Below are 16,263 nucleotides of genomic sequence, written 5' to 3' on the forward strand. Positions count from 1 at the left end.
AGCAAATGACGTCGTCTTTCAATGCTATTGGTGGAGAAAGCATCGACGTCGATATCGGTTTCCTATGCATATCTCGTCGTTCAGCACGGTAACGACGCTACACTAAACAGGCCCGTCCACAGACCACGCGCGTCGGAGGATAAAAGGCGGTCAACACGGTGCGCGGCGTGTTGACGTGCCTACGTACAGTAATCCTTCCCTCCTCTACTACTGCTCCTCCTCTTTTAGTGTTTGTTCGTAATGGTCATCTCATAGCGTTACGTTACGTGTTTCTCATTTGACAACTTCACGCCTTCAATCAATTCAACAGGACATATTTTTACCTAACTGTTTAATAATTACAGGATGGTGTATACAATTGGCGAGAATCGAATCACACCAAAACAAGAAAATCCACTTGAAGCTATTGTTGTTCAATTTCCTGAACAACCAAAGAAGATCTCATTCGATTTCTTGCTCGTTCAACACCTTGGGAATTTTGGAAGGTGAGCTGAGATCGCTTTATTTCTGAGATATCCAATGGATCTTAAAGTCAGAGATTTTCAGGTATCAGCTACTCCAGTTTGTCTTATTATGTTTGCCTACAATTTTCGTAGCCATGCATGTGATGAGTTGGACATTTGTTGCCGCACCGCCGGAAATAATGTAAGTGTAGAAAGTTTTCCGACTGACAATACAGTATAAATCTAGATTAAAACCTTAGAATTCCTTCATATGTGAAGAAGGATTCAACAATAAAAATTTTGAGAGCAGGATGAGTAAAAATCTCAAACTTCGGATACGTCGGGTCATCGTTTGCATGCGCTACAATCAAAAATAAATTCTGAATGAAACAAGGAGACAAGTACTAGTCAAGAGAACCGGATCTTTATTTCCCTTAGCACCCAAAAGATGCATCGATGCCGCATGTAATTAGTCCTTAGTGAGAAAATGTACTAATGTATCGAGGAAGAAGAAACGACTGTCAATTAGTAAACATGTAGTCAGATAATGTGAAATGGGAAGATCAAATTGTGAGAAAAAATAGCTACAATGAAATACTTTTTGTCAAGACAAGGAGACATAACACAAGTATTTTCCAGAAAATCATAGATGGTTTTCTTAGATAATAATGAAATGACTACAATGATAATCGCAATAGCATCTAAATTATAAGATTTTCAGATGCTCGAACAGTACCACAGGGGAAAACTGCACCACTAACGGATATTCCGCTGTCGACAAAGTAAGCGATTCCAAATCAAACACGACCACTTGCAAAAAAATATGGCCACGTAGTTCTCAGTTGGTACTCGTCCAGAACGGTCAAGTACATTCCATTTAGTGGGAAATGAACGGCGACAGGTCATGGATCAAGGCGACTGTTCAGTCGTTGTACTATATTGGTCAAATGACTGGCTCATTGTTCTGCGGCGTGATGGGCGATAAGTGAGTGACTTCGAGGAAATCTAATCGGAACGGAATCACGAATAGAGTTTTTCAGAATTGGAAGAAAGAGAGTTTTCTACCTAGCCATTGTTATTCAAACTTTATGTGGTACCTTGCTGACTGTAGCGCCAACATGGTGGTTGTTTGCTATTCTGAAGTACGTTTGTGTTTCCGTTTTGCGCTCATCAAAAACGGTACTCAACAACACGAACATCTTAATTAGTTGGCTTCCAGAGGAGGAACCGGTTTCTCTCAGCCGGGAATCTTCGGTGTTGCTGTAGTATTAGGAATGGAATTAGTAGGAGCAAAATATAGGAGACTTGGTGCAGTAATAGCTGGAGCCTTTTATGCTTTTGGAGAGGTATGAATTCATTTCTTCTCCCAACCTTCTAATAGAGATACGATGTTATAGAAACGTGAAAATACATTGTTATCCATTTCAGATGATTCTTGCTGGTATGGCCTATGTGATCACGGATTATCGTGTTCTACATGCTGCCATTGCGCTACCTTCTCTGATCTTTCTTTCTTATTGGTGGTAAGCGAAAGCATTGGAATGTGGTTGCCCCATTAGAAAGGAAAAAACGAGTGCGTGAAGGAACCGAGTCACTCACTATCTATCCATCTTCAAGGTTGGTTCCGGAAAGCGCACGATGGCTTGTGACCAAGGAACGTTACGAAGAAGCAGACGTCATCTTACACAAAGCTGCTCGTATCAATGGTTCATATGTCCCCGAAAAATGGTGGGTGACAATCATATGAACCTAGAAGGGTCACATTACAGTGAACATACGGCTAAATGAAAGCAATTCCTAGCGAGAATTTGCAGGTGGGAACAACTGGAGATCAGTCAAAACAGCAAATACACATCTTTTGGGATAACTGATCTTGTTCGTACGCCAAAAATGAGACGTAGAACGCTTGTTTGCTTCTTCCTCTGGTAAACTTAATTCATATCCATTCCGTACCGCAGAAAAATTAATCTGCTGAACGTAACCCTTATAGGCCCGTTAATACTATGATGTACTATGGTTTGACGATGAAAAGTGATCTCGGTGGTGGCAACCTCTATGTCAATTTCGCTATGAGTGCCGCCATGGAAATTCCGGCTCTTCTTCTTGTTTACTTCCTCATTGACCGCATTGGAAGGCGCCAAATTGTCGCCGGAAGTTTGGCGATGGCTGGACTTTGTCTTGTCTTAAACTGGATCATAGGAGATGACGGTAAGCTCATAATTTACGTTGGAAGCCGAACAGGAAAAAAATTGCAAATGCGAAAGTGGGAATCCCAACACTACTTGTAAAAAGGAATAAAATTCTTCAGTAAACCTTAAACCATATTTCTTTCGAAGCATACAAAACATTCTTCTCTTTCTTTTCTTGATGGAAGAAAAAAAAAGAAAGAGCAGGCTTCAAAAAGGTGAGACCAACTTGAGGTAATTATTAAACTTTCTTTGAAAATTGCATGTGGTCGAGAAGGAAGCATTTAATTAAAGGCACATACCACGAATCTCACGTGATGAGGGAATTCGCGGGAAAAAAGTAGAGAAAGTAGAGTAGAAAAGTAGGATTGCGGAGTGCGGGAACCGTGGTGGTTCCGCTCTCCTTCCCGTCGTAAAAAAAACGACGTGGGAACCGCTTTATTCCCTAAGAGGTACGTCACAACGCTCCTCCATGTACAAGTTCCGGTCTCCCCAACAGCCTGCTCATTGGTTCCAAATGAACAAGCTGATGAGAAGACATAGACAGACAGACTCGAAGACAGAGAAGACTGATCTTCGACCGCTCGCACTTGGATGCGACGCGTGTACAAGGATAGGGCGTTGCAACAGAAATCGCCGTTTTTTTTTTCTTACCACGATTACGTTGGTTCCCTCACCACTTCAGATTCGTGGTATACTGCCTTTGATTAGGCGAATTAGCTGCATAAAGAAAGAAACAATTTATCCTCCTTACGCAACCGTGATCTAATACTTAGTCGTTATGTTGACCTTACGCAACTTTGATTTATTCTCAAAAAAAAAATTAAAATATTCTATAAGACTCAAACACTGAGTCCTTTATGAATTCCACACCAAGAAACCATTTTTTTTTTCATTAAGTTAATCCTTTACTAAAAATTTACTTCTTATTTGACCCAACATGCACCAATTTTTTTTTTCATTGCAGTCCCGTTTTACTGGGGAATGTTGCAAGTGATGATCACCAAGGGTGCTGTGACTGTCTCTTACACTGCTATGTATACCTACACGTCTGAATTATTCCCTACGGTTGTCCGCAACACAGCAGTTGGATGTTGTTCGACAATTGCACGTGTTGGAGCCATTATGTCGTCTTACATGGCACTGTGGCTGGTAAGGTTTACGTTATTGTTCTCTTCAGAGAAAAATCAACAAAGTTAAATTTTGGCGGCGGATTCGGCCACCTGACATACAAAGTTTTCCTTAGAAGGCTATAGGCGAGTAATGGTTGTCAAACGTAGAGAGCAAAAAGCCAAAGTTGTTAAGGACCACATAAACTGGACATAACAGAAGCTAAGTACGAAAAAATGACAAATATCATTATAAAACTGACGTGCTAAATTTCAACTTTTCCTTTCAGAACTCATAGCATTGAAACTTATTATAAGAAAGAATCGTACGCTATTAATTTTATAGCAGTGCAAAAATGTCATCTAAATCTCAAAAATTCAGAAGTAAATCAAATCTTTTCTAAATTAAAAAATAAAACCCTATGAATAAAATTAGTACCCATCTTCAAAAGAATTGAGGAAAAATTATCACATAATAGAAATTAGCTAATTTTTTCACTTTCATTTTTCAATCAAAAAATCTATCGAAGTTCTTCCCGCACTTTTCTACGAGCAGTTTCAAAATTTAAGAATGGATCCTATGTGATGCGATCTCATCAAAAGAGTATATGCTAACAAGTCATTGAACCACACCGCACCTAATACCTGCTGTCATAAGAATTTTCTGTTATGGAAAAATTTGCGTTTTTTGGAGAACAACAGTTTCTGATGTTGTACTTCAAGCTGGCAAATTCACTTCTGAGGTATTTTTTCACTTTTTTTTTCTTTTTGAACGACATACCTTCCTTATAACTCACACACCAGTTATAAGAAATTTCAATGATATAAGAACCAATGTACAAACTCAAAGACAACTACCATTAACAAATCGATAACATTTAGTGACAAAAAGGTTAAAGATCTATATACTCCTATCTTTTGCAATACAATTAGTCAGGTCAAACACAGACTATTTGATTTCCACAGATGTCATTCCAGATAATTCAATGTATCAATTTAGCATTTGATCAATGACACCTATTTCTGACTTTTTTAGTGTATAGGTTTGATTTGTGGTTATTCCTGAGGCATGGCTACATTCCTCTGTCAGCATACGGTGACCCCGGTGATTGATGCGCAAAGAAAACGCACACCAATTCAGGTTTTCTTGTAGAGATAGTTGACTAGTCTCATGAATCAGAAGAACGCCATACTAAGGTCACACTAATTCATGGTCCTAAACAGAATACCCGGAAGCAAAAACAAGGAAGCAGTCAGCGTTGAAGGGCAAGGAGAAAATCTAACGTATTGCTTATTTCAGGTGGAAGCGTATGGCAAGCTGGCTATGGTGATTCCCTTTTCACTGCTTTCATTGACGGCAGCTATTTTGACGGCGGCATTTTTGCCGGAAACTATGAAAAAACCGATGCCCGAATCCATCTCTGAGGTGGAGGGAACGAAAATCTAAGAAATAGAACCCCTGAGACCGATAATGGGATGTTTTCCGCATTAGGATAACACAGTGATTACGATACTCGACGATGATACGGTCTGAGTGTTTATAACGAAAATTGGCACGATGATCGACTCGAAACTACTTTAGTCTTATGACAATTCAGCTATTTCTTTTAACTGTTATTGCCGATTGTTCCTTTCATTATTGCATTTAGACCAGTGTCCGGGTTTTGGACATGTGTATGCATATTGCTACACTGTTAAAGCTTTACTGTGATAATTAACTTTGCTTATTTTCTTTTTTCTATTAGCGCATTAATTTAGTCGGTCTTTATTGCTTTGTAAAGCAATAGGTATAGTTGTAATGTTAGTGAATATTACACTTCATAAGTGAACGACATCTGTTGATGGATAGTAATACCAGTTGACATTGTTGTTGATTTTCATATTAAATGTTTTGTACAGTGAGATGTTTACTTTAAAGTGAATTCATACTCGAGGTTCAATTGCTGCAATTAGCAACAATTTAAATGTTTTATTAGACCTTCTTGCACAAAAAAATAACAATGTGCATGTAGCAGTACTGTACTTTCCCAAAACTGCATAGAAGACATTTGTCATATAGAGAATGATGATTCTTATTTCAAAAATCCCAAAAACTAATAAAGGCTTGTCAAGAATTGTTTAATTCTATATTATTGTACGAAAGATCGATCCTGCAGTCACAATGAAATCTCTAACCGACTGCGCTATCCCGGTAGGAGATACCGTTGTGACTGTACGATCGATCAATGGTTCGAAACCGGCACAGTGCCAACCAAGCCTTTCATCCCTTCAGCCCAGCCTTCTCTACGAGGATAAAACACTGGATTGATTCAGCAGCTTACGCTAAACGATTCTGAATTGAAGTGAACGCGTTGGGGTATCCCGAGCGGATAGACTAACGTCAGACACTTAATCCTTTATACTATTGCAGACATGAAGTTCATACGCATTCAGAATACTTCGAAGGTTTCAGGCATAGGTGTGATAGGAAGAAACCGGACTCTCTTCAGGTGAATGGGGTTTAGCTCTTGGGGTACAGCTCAAGGGCGGAACACTGAGCTAATAGTGAAATTGTCTGGAACTACTGAACATATAGGACTCAAAAAACAGCTCTGCATCGTCCAATATCTAATTATTCTTGCTTGGACTGTCAACAAAAGAAAAAAAACAACATAGCGCTATAGAAATAACAAGCAGTAAAAGCAACAAAAGCAAGATCGCATGCAGGTGTTATGGAGAAAGCGCAAAAAAAGAAAATCTAAATCAAAATGGAGTGAAAAGGAAAAAAGTATATGAATTATTATGGTGACATTTTAATCAACCTTCAAAATCCCTTCATGTACTCCTCATAGAGGATAAAAACTTCTCGTGAAGATGCAAACAATAGCCGAGTACCTTTAGCTTTAAGAACGATGTAAACGATACATAAGCGGCTTCGAATCAGTATCTTCTACGAATGGCGCCGCACAACGGAGCAACTACTGCAGTCTGCAGCATCAGGAGCGTATTGAGGGAGAGCACCAATACCATCTAGACTCTCCACCGCTGGTTCCTTCGCAGAAGACACGATCTTCGAAGATAAGTCTCGCTCCAAACACACCCACACTGTGTGAGACTTCGCCATGCTTGACGCTGTGAATGATCCGGAGATTAGCACCCACAGACTTGCGATGAGACCCAGGTGTACCTACCAGCAGTTCTAAACCTCCTATAGGCCCTCAGTTATAGCAAAGTGCAGACTAGACGGATCTCTCATATGTTGGGAGAGGCACACAGTACATCTGGGTATCAATCTGTCAGTTTCTTCTCCGCCCGCATCAAAAGGGGTTTTTGGAAGAGCTGGTTACTAGAAATGAGAGTTGGGTATCGTTTCAATTCACATCGTTCCACGAGGAGGAGACCCTCCCAAGCCAAATCGGATATGCGTTCCAGGAAGGTCCTTCTCTGGATTTTCGGAAATTCGACCACAATGGTCTGGGGGTCACTGACTTCTTCGGCTCCCAGTCTACCAAGTCCTGGAATGAAAAGATCGTCGACCTGCCCAGTAGGCAATAACTCTAACAATGGCAATTATACTGTCGATCGAATTCCATTGTATGCTGAATGGAATAAAGAAAAAATTACGAAACTGACAGGACCTGCTTAACAACCTAATAGTTGTGGATGATGCAGAAGATTTCAAATTCACGAGTTCTGGGAGACTGAAGAAGAACATATCAATTGGGCAGAAAGAACTGTCCCCAATATTGGAAAAGTAGAAGCCAGAAGAAGCCATTCAGAAAGATCTCGATATATGTACCATGTCCAGAATTTTCAGGTTTTTTGTCGAATAAAAACGACTTGAACCTTGGTGCGGTTGCGTAAGCAGTTGTGCCCGAAGCGGCACTTTGAAGACATTGGCTTCGATAGAGCTGGGGGCATTGCTAACTCCAGTCGGGCTGCAGGGCTAGCGATGGTCCTAACTCTGTCGAAAACACTAGCTCCACTGCGCAGCTTCTAGCGAAGCCGCTTACAGTAACTTAAAGAAACTTCGTTTTGGCCTGACTAAACCACAATCAAATCAACGACACCTACAGGTACACAAAGTGTGCAAGTTTGAAACTTTCAAGCTCACAGAGAAAATTAACTGAAGGCTTAGCTACATGAATGGCAAGAAAAAGAGTGCTTAGCAAAGAAAAAATCAACTTCATTATGCCACTGAGAACTCTTCATAAAGCAAGACTGAATGCGTATCACAGTAGGAGGGGAAGCGGGGAGGCAACACTAATTATCCTTGTGTAGGGCTTAGGTTTTTTTTTTCTTTTTTCTCAGTCTCAGAGTTGAAAAAGACTTATTGATAAAAACAAACGAAGTTCGATACACCGTTCATAAATACATCAAATTCCAAAGGCTAGACATTAGTCAGTTTTGATGCTATACACCACACATCATGTTTGAACTAATTCAACTTATTCTCCATTAAACCAAACTGACCTGTCATTAGGAGTGATGGTGAGCTTCTTCATGTCCGGCACACACGTAACTCCATGTGTTTTAAACTGTCCATCACCGATAGATCGTGACACTTCAATGATCCCATTCACACGTCCATCTCTAAAATCTACATCTGAAAACCGAATAAAAAAAATAAAGGAAAAAGCACAGATTTTCTTCAAAACTGACCTAACAGTTCCACCTGCTTTCTGTATTCGCATCCTCTCATCATAACTCGTCGGGTTGTGATCCACGGTGAGTTCAATTGAGGAGAAACCATCATCTTTCTGCCGACAGACGATAGCCTGAAACAAAATTCCTCCAAAGAATAAACTGACAGCTTTTATAGACAGAATTTATGTTATCTATCCAAAAAAAAAAGATGTCTTTCAGAATTTCTTCTTGAGAAACAAAAACAATGCAGAAAGAAAAATGCTGCAGAAAATCTTTCGATTCCTCTCGTTATATGACAGCGATCTCATACGACTTCCTGACCTTTCTATATTTGCACGTACATTGATAGCACAAAAGCGGACTCGAGACACGATAGTCGGAGCCGATGCTCCGACTCACTTCACTTTTGAACTTTTTATCACTTGAGTTGCACCTCATAAGCCAGACCACCTCCACCACCTCCCTCTTCTCCCCATCGCACCTATGCTGGGCTGTGTGAAGATGAATAGAATCGAACTGACTGCAAAGATTTGTTCACCTTGAATGATATCGGTAATATTTGACCACATATTCGACCCAACTACTGTTATGTTTTCGTATCCACCAAAAAGTATTTTAGATCGCACGTAGTTCATGAAAACGTCGAAAAAGCAACATTTCCACAACTACGTTCTACCTAGAAGCAAATTTCAATGGTACAATGTTCCGAGAGTTCACATGTGCAGTTCTCTTCGATGTTTAGTTAAGCAGTACTAAGGTGGAAAAGAAATAGAGACCAAAACCTCATGCTAATCATAAAGCATACTGTAGTCACATCTTTAACAAGTCTATAAACCTTTGCGCTCAGGAACTAAAACAGTAAATGTTTGAGAACTTTATACAGATGTACTTCGCAGTTATAGTCAGCTTAAAACGACATGCAGCTCGGTGCAGGAAGGATTCTTGCTAGCACCGCCGCTTCTTGCAGTTCGCGATGGTCCCACGCCGATCTCAGCCGCTTACGTAACTGCGTCATGATTCGTGTCGATTTGACCCGAGCATACATTTTTACTACACATATGATATGATTATGATTTCACTGCCTCTTACTAGCTGAACACGTATTTTTCAATCCTTTTCAATTCTTAGAGCAAATAATTCTAACGAGTGTCAATCCAGGACTACAAATCTATGCAAGACGAAAACCCTAATATACGAAATTCTAATTAGTGCTGGGAGAAACTCACTTTGCTATCACCTAAATTCGCAACATATAGTGAATCGTTCATTAGCAGGACGCACGTTACCGTGGTTCCATCCTTCCAAACTGGCTTACTAGAAAAGTAGAGCAATTCGCAGAATTGCCACACACACGGTTACATTTACTGGCAACTTACTGTTTCTTGGCTTCATTCAGAAATGCTTCATCAACGTTTTTGAACGTTTCAGTAAAAGTACGCTTCAGCTGCTTTTCCATCGTGTTCAAATCTCCATCTATAAAATAGATTACACAACCTTAAAAAGAAAACCTATGATTCGTACAATATCATCATTAGTTGGCCTAGTGCCCTACGTACTTACACGAACTCAACTTTTTCTTCAGAGTTGAAGGAATGTGCTCCTCACAGTACTTAGCTGCACGGGCTCCCGCGTGTCCATCAAAAATAGCGTAAAGAGAGCATCTCTTGCTAAATGTATATGAACGGAGAGTAATATCTGAATGAGACGCAGTTGCTCAAGATGGACTAACACAAATGGCAGCTCTAAATCAAAATTATTAAGTAACAGATGTGCATCTTGCATATCATCTCGCTGACCACGTCGACATCCAAGGACTGCAGTCAGGTGGGGAGGCTCAAGACCTAAAGAATAATTTATTGAACATAGTACTTCTACTGAATCAAGCATCATTTCTTTACAGTTTTGGTGGCTAAGAATGCAGAACTCGGCTTTGGAGCACTTCCAATGGCTCGAAAGATAAATCTCGTTCGCTTAAAGAGTGCGGCCTATTCGTGACCTTTCAAAATTTTCGCCAATCTCCTGATCTATCTTCCTGCCTTACGGTATTAGGAGACGTTAGGCGTTCGAATTAGGGTTGAATAGCTCGCTGCAGAGTCGGGTCAAAGCGACATAAGCACGATGCAGTTGCGTGAGCGGGTCGTTTCGATCCTCCTATATTTACGCAATTCCCTCTTTCTCAAATGTGAGTCCACCCTATGTTCACTTGACTAGATTCAATGGTTCCACAAAAAAAAGGTAAATAAAAAGGATAAATAAACAGTTGGGCAAAATTCCCAGTGAGTTACCGAAATGAAAGGAAGGACATGTGCCCCGGCTCGGGTTCCCAATTAAATCTGTTAAAAACACTATTAAAGAAAAAGGAAGAAGCTGAGTAAAAAAGATAAGTAAATATGCAGCTAATAAATCACTAACTTGAAATTGTTTCCCTGGGCTCCTCCTTCTTGGATCCTCCATTGCTAAGCTGGCTATCTTGTTTCTCTGTTGACGGGGCAGAAACACTTGAGGTCAAAGCTTCATCACCACTGTCGTACAATCCTAACCAGAGAAAATTACAAGTGACACAAAAAAGGGCAAAAAATACAACACTGGAAGTAAGAGGAAGCTTGTCCACAGATGAAAATTTAAATCAGTACACCACACGTTGCATTTTAAAGAAGCAATAAAACGATTGAAGGTTGAACACAAATAGCATAGAAACGAAAACTGAATAGCCAAAACTTATCTAGCTGGGAAAGGAATAATGATGGTTGCACAGAAGTCACCAAAGTCAACATCAAAATAACATGTCGTCATAAACATATATAGTAACTGCATATATGGGATTTAAACGTGCTCCCGAATAATCCTTTTTCACGAGCATATTTAGAATTTATTTCATTAGAAGTATCTTTACTGGATTTTCTTCTGAATATAGCTGAGTTGTGTGTTAGTAAAGTTTTTACTATCCTATTTTCGTTTCTTTTTTCAGAAGTATGCGGGGTTTCAGATCATAGTCTTTGCCTAACCAACATAGTCTAACTCGTCTTGGATTTTACAGAATTCCAGGATGTTACATCACGGACGTATACGAAAATCTGTAATCCAGTTTCGTGGGAAGTATCTCGGACCTAGATCTAAAAGCAGACAGCCACTTCGAAATGTGAACAGCTAATTTAGTAGTGTTTCATAAGACACTGAACATACTGAGAAGCATCTTTGAAAGAACGACTGGGTGAAAGGATATCTTACACCTCCGCTGAACTTATCTTCGCCGACGCTCCGTAATTCCATACAGAAACTAAAACATTACTTCACTGACAGTTTCAACATTCATATATGAATGGAATTCCGCTTAAACAAGCCTTCTGTCTTTCAAATATATACCAAAGCCAAAAAGAAAGCGAAGAGTCTGGGAACGAATTCAGGGAGTAGTACGATAGAAAGTGACAGATAAATGACGGCATCCAATTAATTCCAGTTTTTTTATACTTTTAGATGACAACTTTCAATATTAAAAAAGCTAAACAGATGCTATTACTGCTATCATTATTTATGAATTTGAACTACCTCCGGAAGCCCTCTTGACTGGGGGAGATTCTTCATCGTCATCGTCATACAGGGACAGAGCAGCAGATTTTCGTTTCCCTGGTGTTTCAGCCATGTGTCTAGAAAAGAAACCAGTGAGTTGTTCAGCAACAAAACGCCGTGCAGGTGAAACGGACATAAAAAGGAGATATCTCCCACAAACACAACATCCTTACAACGAATATCATACTTTTCAGCTCATTTCTGCTCCACATATAACTCCTTGTACGGAAGGAGAAAAAAAGAATAACGAATTATTTGAAAACTGCGCGTGAAATCAAATGCATAAATTGCGTACGAACGCAGAAGTACAGAAAGTCCATGGTGCACGTATTGATCTCATTTGCAGCTACATTTCTCTTTCCCTGCTTGTCTGCTGCTTGGTCTCGCTTAAGCTCTTCCTCGTAAGAAAAAGGTTCTTCCCAATTTCATTTGGCTCTTGGGATCCATTGAGATTGTTACAGTACTATTTCTGCCGTTAAACTTATTGTACAGCAGGGCGAAGTTTCTAAACTGGTCTCCTAGGTAATTTTTCAGTCTTGTCCAGCTCGATTTGAGCGATATGGGCATATTTCAAGCGGAGCGGAGATTTCTATGAGATGTGTATAGGACGCAGGGGATATGGGATTAGTTATGGAAATGGGAATAATCCCTGGAAGGAAAATGATCTGAGATCTCTGTTGGAAGGGAAGCATTGTTCATATTTTAAAGTTTGGGTGGTATCAACTTACGTTTGGCAACTTCATAATGTGAGGAAATGTAAACTTTAATACATACGATGTTTCACTATTCAAAGTAGTGTTGGTGATTTCATCAATGAATCGCCATCTTAATGAAGGGAATTAATTTAGGGTAAAATCTAGTTGAGAGGAGACACTAAGTTTCGTCTTTATTTCTGGAGGTAATGACTAAATCAATAGGTGCACTAAATCTTAATCATTAGCTTTCGAGGATTTATGACATGTAAGCTAAAGTTATAAAGAGAAAATATTAGATAAAGCGTCCAGAAATAAGGTCGTCATTAAGATTCATTGAGAGTGCCCCTCTCCCCCCAAACTATATTTTCCTCGTGATTTAAATACATCCATAGATGTACTTTTAGACTAGATTATGTAAGATCCTTCTCACCAGAAACGCTAGAAAAGTGTAATTGTGCGATGGTTCATCGATGTGATCGATACGTACTTTTTGCGCGCTCTCGTCTCCCTGCCTAGCGCAATGCCGCACTTTGTTGGAATATCTTCACTGTACGCTCTGTGAAAGTCTTGCTTCGCAGGTATTTCTTTGAAGTTTCATTTGTAGAGCTCAGTCGTATGCTGTTGAAACTAAAACTTGAAGTGATTCCTTTTTTCTGGCCAATTTTTAATATTTATCAAAAGTTCAACGCATAATGGCTATTCAAGTTTACCGTTAAATCTTCATTGCTTGTAGAAAGGCGACAAGTTCCTTGTCAAAGAAACGATTTGAAGAAAGTACAGCGGAAAAGTTGTGGAGTTGAGAGTTTCGATGCTCATAAACTGTTGTCGAGCTAAAAATATTTTTCTAGTGGACGGATGACTGACAGAGCAATACCTGATTGTGAGCGCGATCGTATTCGATCGATGTCAGTGCAGCCAAAGACTAATAGCCACAATAGTTTGCAAATGTGCAGCGCATCTTGAATTTCCGATTTCTGTGCACCTGGTCTCTACCTCCAAGAAATTACAATGAATTTCTACTTGTTAGCGTTTTGAAAACTCGGGAAAAAAAAGCAAAGAAAAATCCTGAGGAAAAAAAACTGTGTGGTGAATTTACACAATTTGTCTAGTGTGTGCGGTTGCTTGTTGCTTCGATGTTTTGGTATCGATTGAAAGAAAAACACATCTTAAATATTACAGTGGAGGGCAGACGACTCGATCTTCAACGCATTTCTGGAGACATGCGCCCAAAGTGGCGGGATAGAGCTAGCGGTTGTGGTCGATTTCCTCCACTTTGGGCCATTTACGGAATTTCAGGGGATCGTTTTGAAGCGACTATACAGCCCTCCATCAGACCTGAAGATTTTTTGTGCCGACTCTGGGTTAACGTAGTATATCTCATAGTTCAAATTAGTATGTAACGGCTTTCTCTTGTTGCACTAGATACCAGGCTACAGTTGTTGTAAGCTAAAAAAAAAAGTTCCACAAGCTATCGTTTGTTTACGATGTTTGGCAATCTGAAGCTTTGGGAAAGACGAGGTTTGAGAAAGAGGTTGATGAATTTCATCCGAATTTCATCTAGAAATGAACGCGATTCCGAATTTATGAAACGAAGCTGAAGGCGAGTATTCGGCTTGCTCTTCACCTTCACCACGCTTTTGTTTACTATTTACGCTTATTATTCCTATGTGGATTGTTATTGTTTGCTGATTACGACAGCTCATCACTTGATATAGGGGAAGATCAGTTTTTTTTTTTGCAGTGCAGTTTCTAGTCTAAGGTCTGCCAGGGCAAAATCTTTGCTATAAGTATCTGAGTCTAAACCCAATGCAATTATTTTAGTATGTGCTCTGTTGCTACCTAGCACTGTGTATTTTCGTGTGTTTACATTTTATTTTCGTTGAATTTGTTGTTCAGCAAAATAATCTGCATTTCAGTAATGTCCGTACCATTGCGCAACGCCGTACGTATCCAGAGGGCACTTCTGGCAGCTCGTCAGATGCCGCGTCTTTGTACTCCAGTGACAACAAGCGCTGTCCGTTCCGCTAGCACTCTCGATGATGGGGCAAACAAAACTCATGATCACTCTCTGCACTTCAAGGTGAACCTTTCTTTTTCTTTCTACTAGTGTTCCTAATTTGGTGGATAGATGTGCAAGTTCGTCAGAACATTTGACTGTAGACGAAGGGTAAAAACATGCTTTGATAAACAAATGTAGCAGGGCAACTGAAACAAAGTCTTTATACGAAAACCGGATTTAAGCCATCGTCGACGTGAAGAAAAGTGTTACAGTGTGTAGATCTTCCCGTTCCTCCAGGTTGTGCATGCTTCACGTAGACGACCTTTATATAGAATATGGTTATCACCCGGATATGTCAAAATTTCTGATTTCTTTTGATTTTTGAAAGTTCTCTTTTGCTTGACTGCAGTTTTCTCCGTTGTATTTCAATCACAAAATTTATTCTCTTAAGCTTGAGCGTTACTTTGCTGCGGGAATGGTGCCATTGATCCCAGCCGCCTATTTCATTCACGGTCCCGTTATGGATGCTGTGCTTACTGTGGCGCTAACTCTGCACATCCATTGGTATGTTTTTATATAATATTTGGGAATATCTTCTACTTCTAACCTTTTTATATTTTTTAATGATGTCTGTTTTGTCTAGCGATGATTATATTTTGGAATAGAAATTTTGGTTCAGGGGAGTGCAAGGTGTCATCCAGGACTATGCGCGTCCATTCGTTATTGGCGATGCCGCTGCAAAGGTTGCTCGCGCAGGTGTATATCTCATCACTGCTGCTCTGCTGGCGGGTATGTTCTCATTTCGAGCTCATAGGATTTTAACAAAATGAGCATAAAGACATCGATCAATTTCTTAAAGTAAATGGAGCGACCCAGAAAATCAGAACAGGTTTTTGAGTCCACAAATTCCTGACATTTTGCAATTAATGTCTTCTAGATAATCTATATCTGTCTCAATACCTGTTTCGAGATTGGTTCTTGGATAAGTCTAGTAAATGAAGATTATCTAATATTATAGAAAATGTTAGGCAGAGATTGAAACAAATAATTACATTTTGTGAAATGAGACATTACTTAAGGAGATATTTCGTTGCTTTCTTAAAGAAGAGTGTCTAGTGGTCTCTAGTCTAGTCGTTCCTTCCCCACATCCTCTCGGTTGGGAAGTTTTCAATTGTTTTTTTTTTTTCTTCGACTCAAATTTGAAACTTTGCAAAAAGATTTTCTCCAAACAGGAAGAACTCAGTTATAATATGATGTATAATATGATGTAACCCAGTTATATTATGATTTCATTATATTCATTCTGTTCTCCTTCTCCTTGTGGTTCAGATTTTCTAGCAAGTTCTCCTTTTTCTTACAATCTTTTCAATCTAGCTTTTCTAGCTGTTTTCAGGCATTCTCCACTTCAACACCAACGACGTAGGCCTTACCAAGGCTTTCGAACTTGTTTTCTCTCTGTAATTCCAATATGAAGGCTAAAAAGCTATTGATCTTCCGGTTTTCTTGTTGGTGTATAGTTTACGATCGTATTTGTCTATCCCTGTGCAAGCATATTTTAGGATGGTCTTGACCTATAGATTTATAGACGTACTGGTAGTTATTGAACTGTTCAATGAATATTGTTGGCTTTGGTGTTTT

At 39.6% G+C, this 16,263-nt stretch overlaps 3 protein-coding genes across 5 annotated transcripts; 2 read left to right on the plus strand and 1 right to left on the minus strand.

Moving 5' to 3' along the window:
• Positions 1-5: 5 nt before the first annotated feature.
• RB195_016908 (uncharacterized protein) lies at positions 6-5,185 on the plus strand (the record flags this gene model as incomplete). Its single annotated transcript, XM_064183650.1, has 13 exons — positions 6-88; positions 345-485; positions 547-645; positions 1,165-1,225; positions 1,325-1,428; positions 1,484-1,585; positions 1,663-1,789; positions 1,872-1,966; positions 2,061-2,171; positions 2,258-2,368; positions 2,434-2,651; positions 3,597-3,781; positions 5,039-5,185. The coding sequence occupies 13 exons, from the start codon at positions 6-8 to the stop codon at positions 5,183-5,185; spliced, it is 1,584 nt and encodes a 527-aa protein (XP_064039531.1).
• Positions 5,186-7,005: 1,820 nt separating this feature from the next.
• RB195_016909 (uncharacterized protein) lies at positions 7,006-12,067 on the minus strand (the record flags this gene model as incomplete). 2 transcript variants are annotated; one of them, XM_064183652.1, is made up of 11 exons in its annotated part: positions 7,006-7,232; positions 7,564-7,655; positions 8,191-8,310; positions 8,380-8,495; positions 9,591-9,678; positions 9,741-9,837; positions 9,925-10,031; positions 10,094-10,106; positions 10,161-10,205; positions 10,777-10,899; positions 11,911-12,067. In XM_064183652.1, 11 exons carry the CDS (start codon positions 12,065-12,067, stop codon positions 7,006-7,008), a joined length of 1,185 nt encoding a protein of 394 aa, XP_064039532.1. The 2 variants fall into 2 exon arrangements, with proteins under 2 accessions (XP_064039532.1, XP_064039533.1); XM_064183651.1 differs by lacking the exon at positions 7,564-7,655 and adding an exon at positions 7,368-7,418 and having other exon boundaries at positions 7,223-7,316; positions 10,094-10,205; positions 11,911-12,004.
• Positions 12,068-13,085: 1,018 nt separating this feature from the next.
• On the plus strand, positions 13,086-16,086 carry RB195_016910 (uncharacterized protein; the record flags this gene model as incomplete). 2 transcript variants are annotated; one of them, XM_064183654.1, is made up of 7 exons in its annotated part: positions 13,086-13,088; positions 13,143-13,204; positions 14,543-14,568; positions 14,627-14,706; positions 15,077-15,189; positions 15,305-15,414; positions 16,019-16,086. In XM_064183654.1, the coding sequence occupies 7 exons, from the start codon at positions 13,086-13,088 to the stop codon at positions 16,084-16,086; spliced, it is 462 nt and encodes a 153-aa protein (XP_064039534.1). The 2 variants fall into 2 exon arrangements, with proteins under 2 accessions (XP_064039534.1, XP_064039535.1); XM_064183653.1 differs by lacking the exons at positions 13,086-13,088; positions 13,143-13,204 and having other exon boundaries at positions 14,545-14,706.
• Between the last annotated feature and the right edge of the window lie 177 nt (positions 16,087-16,263).

The sequence above is a fragment of the Necator americanus genome, chromosome II (assembly GCF_031761385.1).
Source record: "Necator americanus strain Aroian chromosome II, whole genome shotgun sequence".
In the NCBI taxonomy this organism is placed as follows: domain Eukaryota; kingdom Metazoa; phylum Nematoda; class Chromadorea; order Rhabditida; family Ancylostomatidae; genus Necator; species Necator americanus.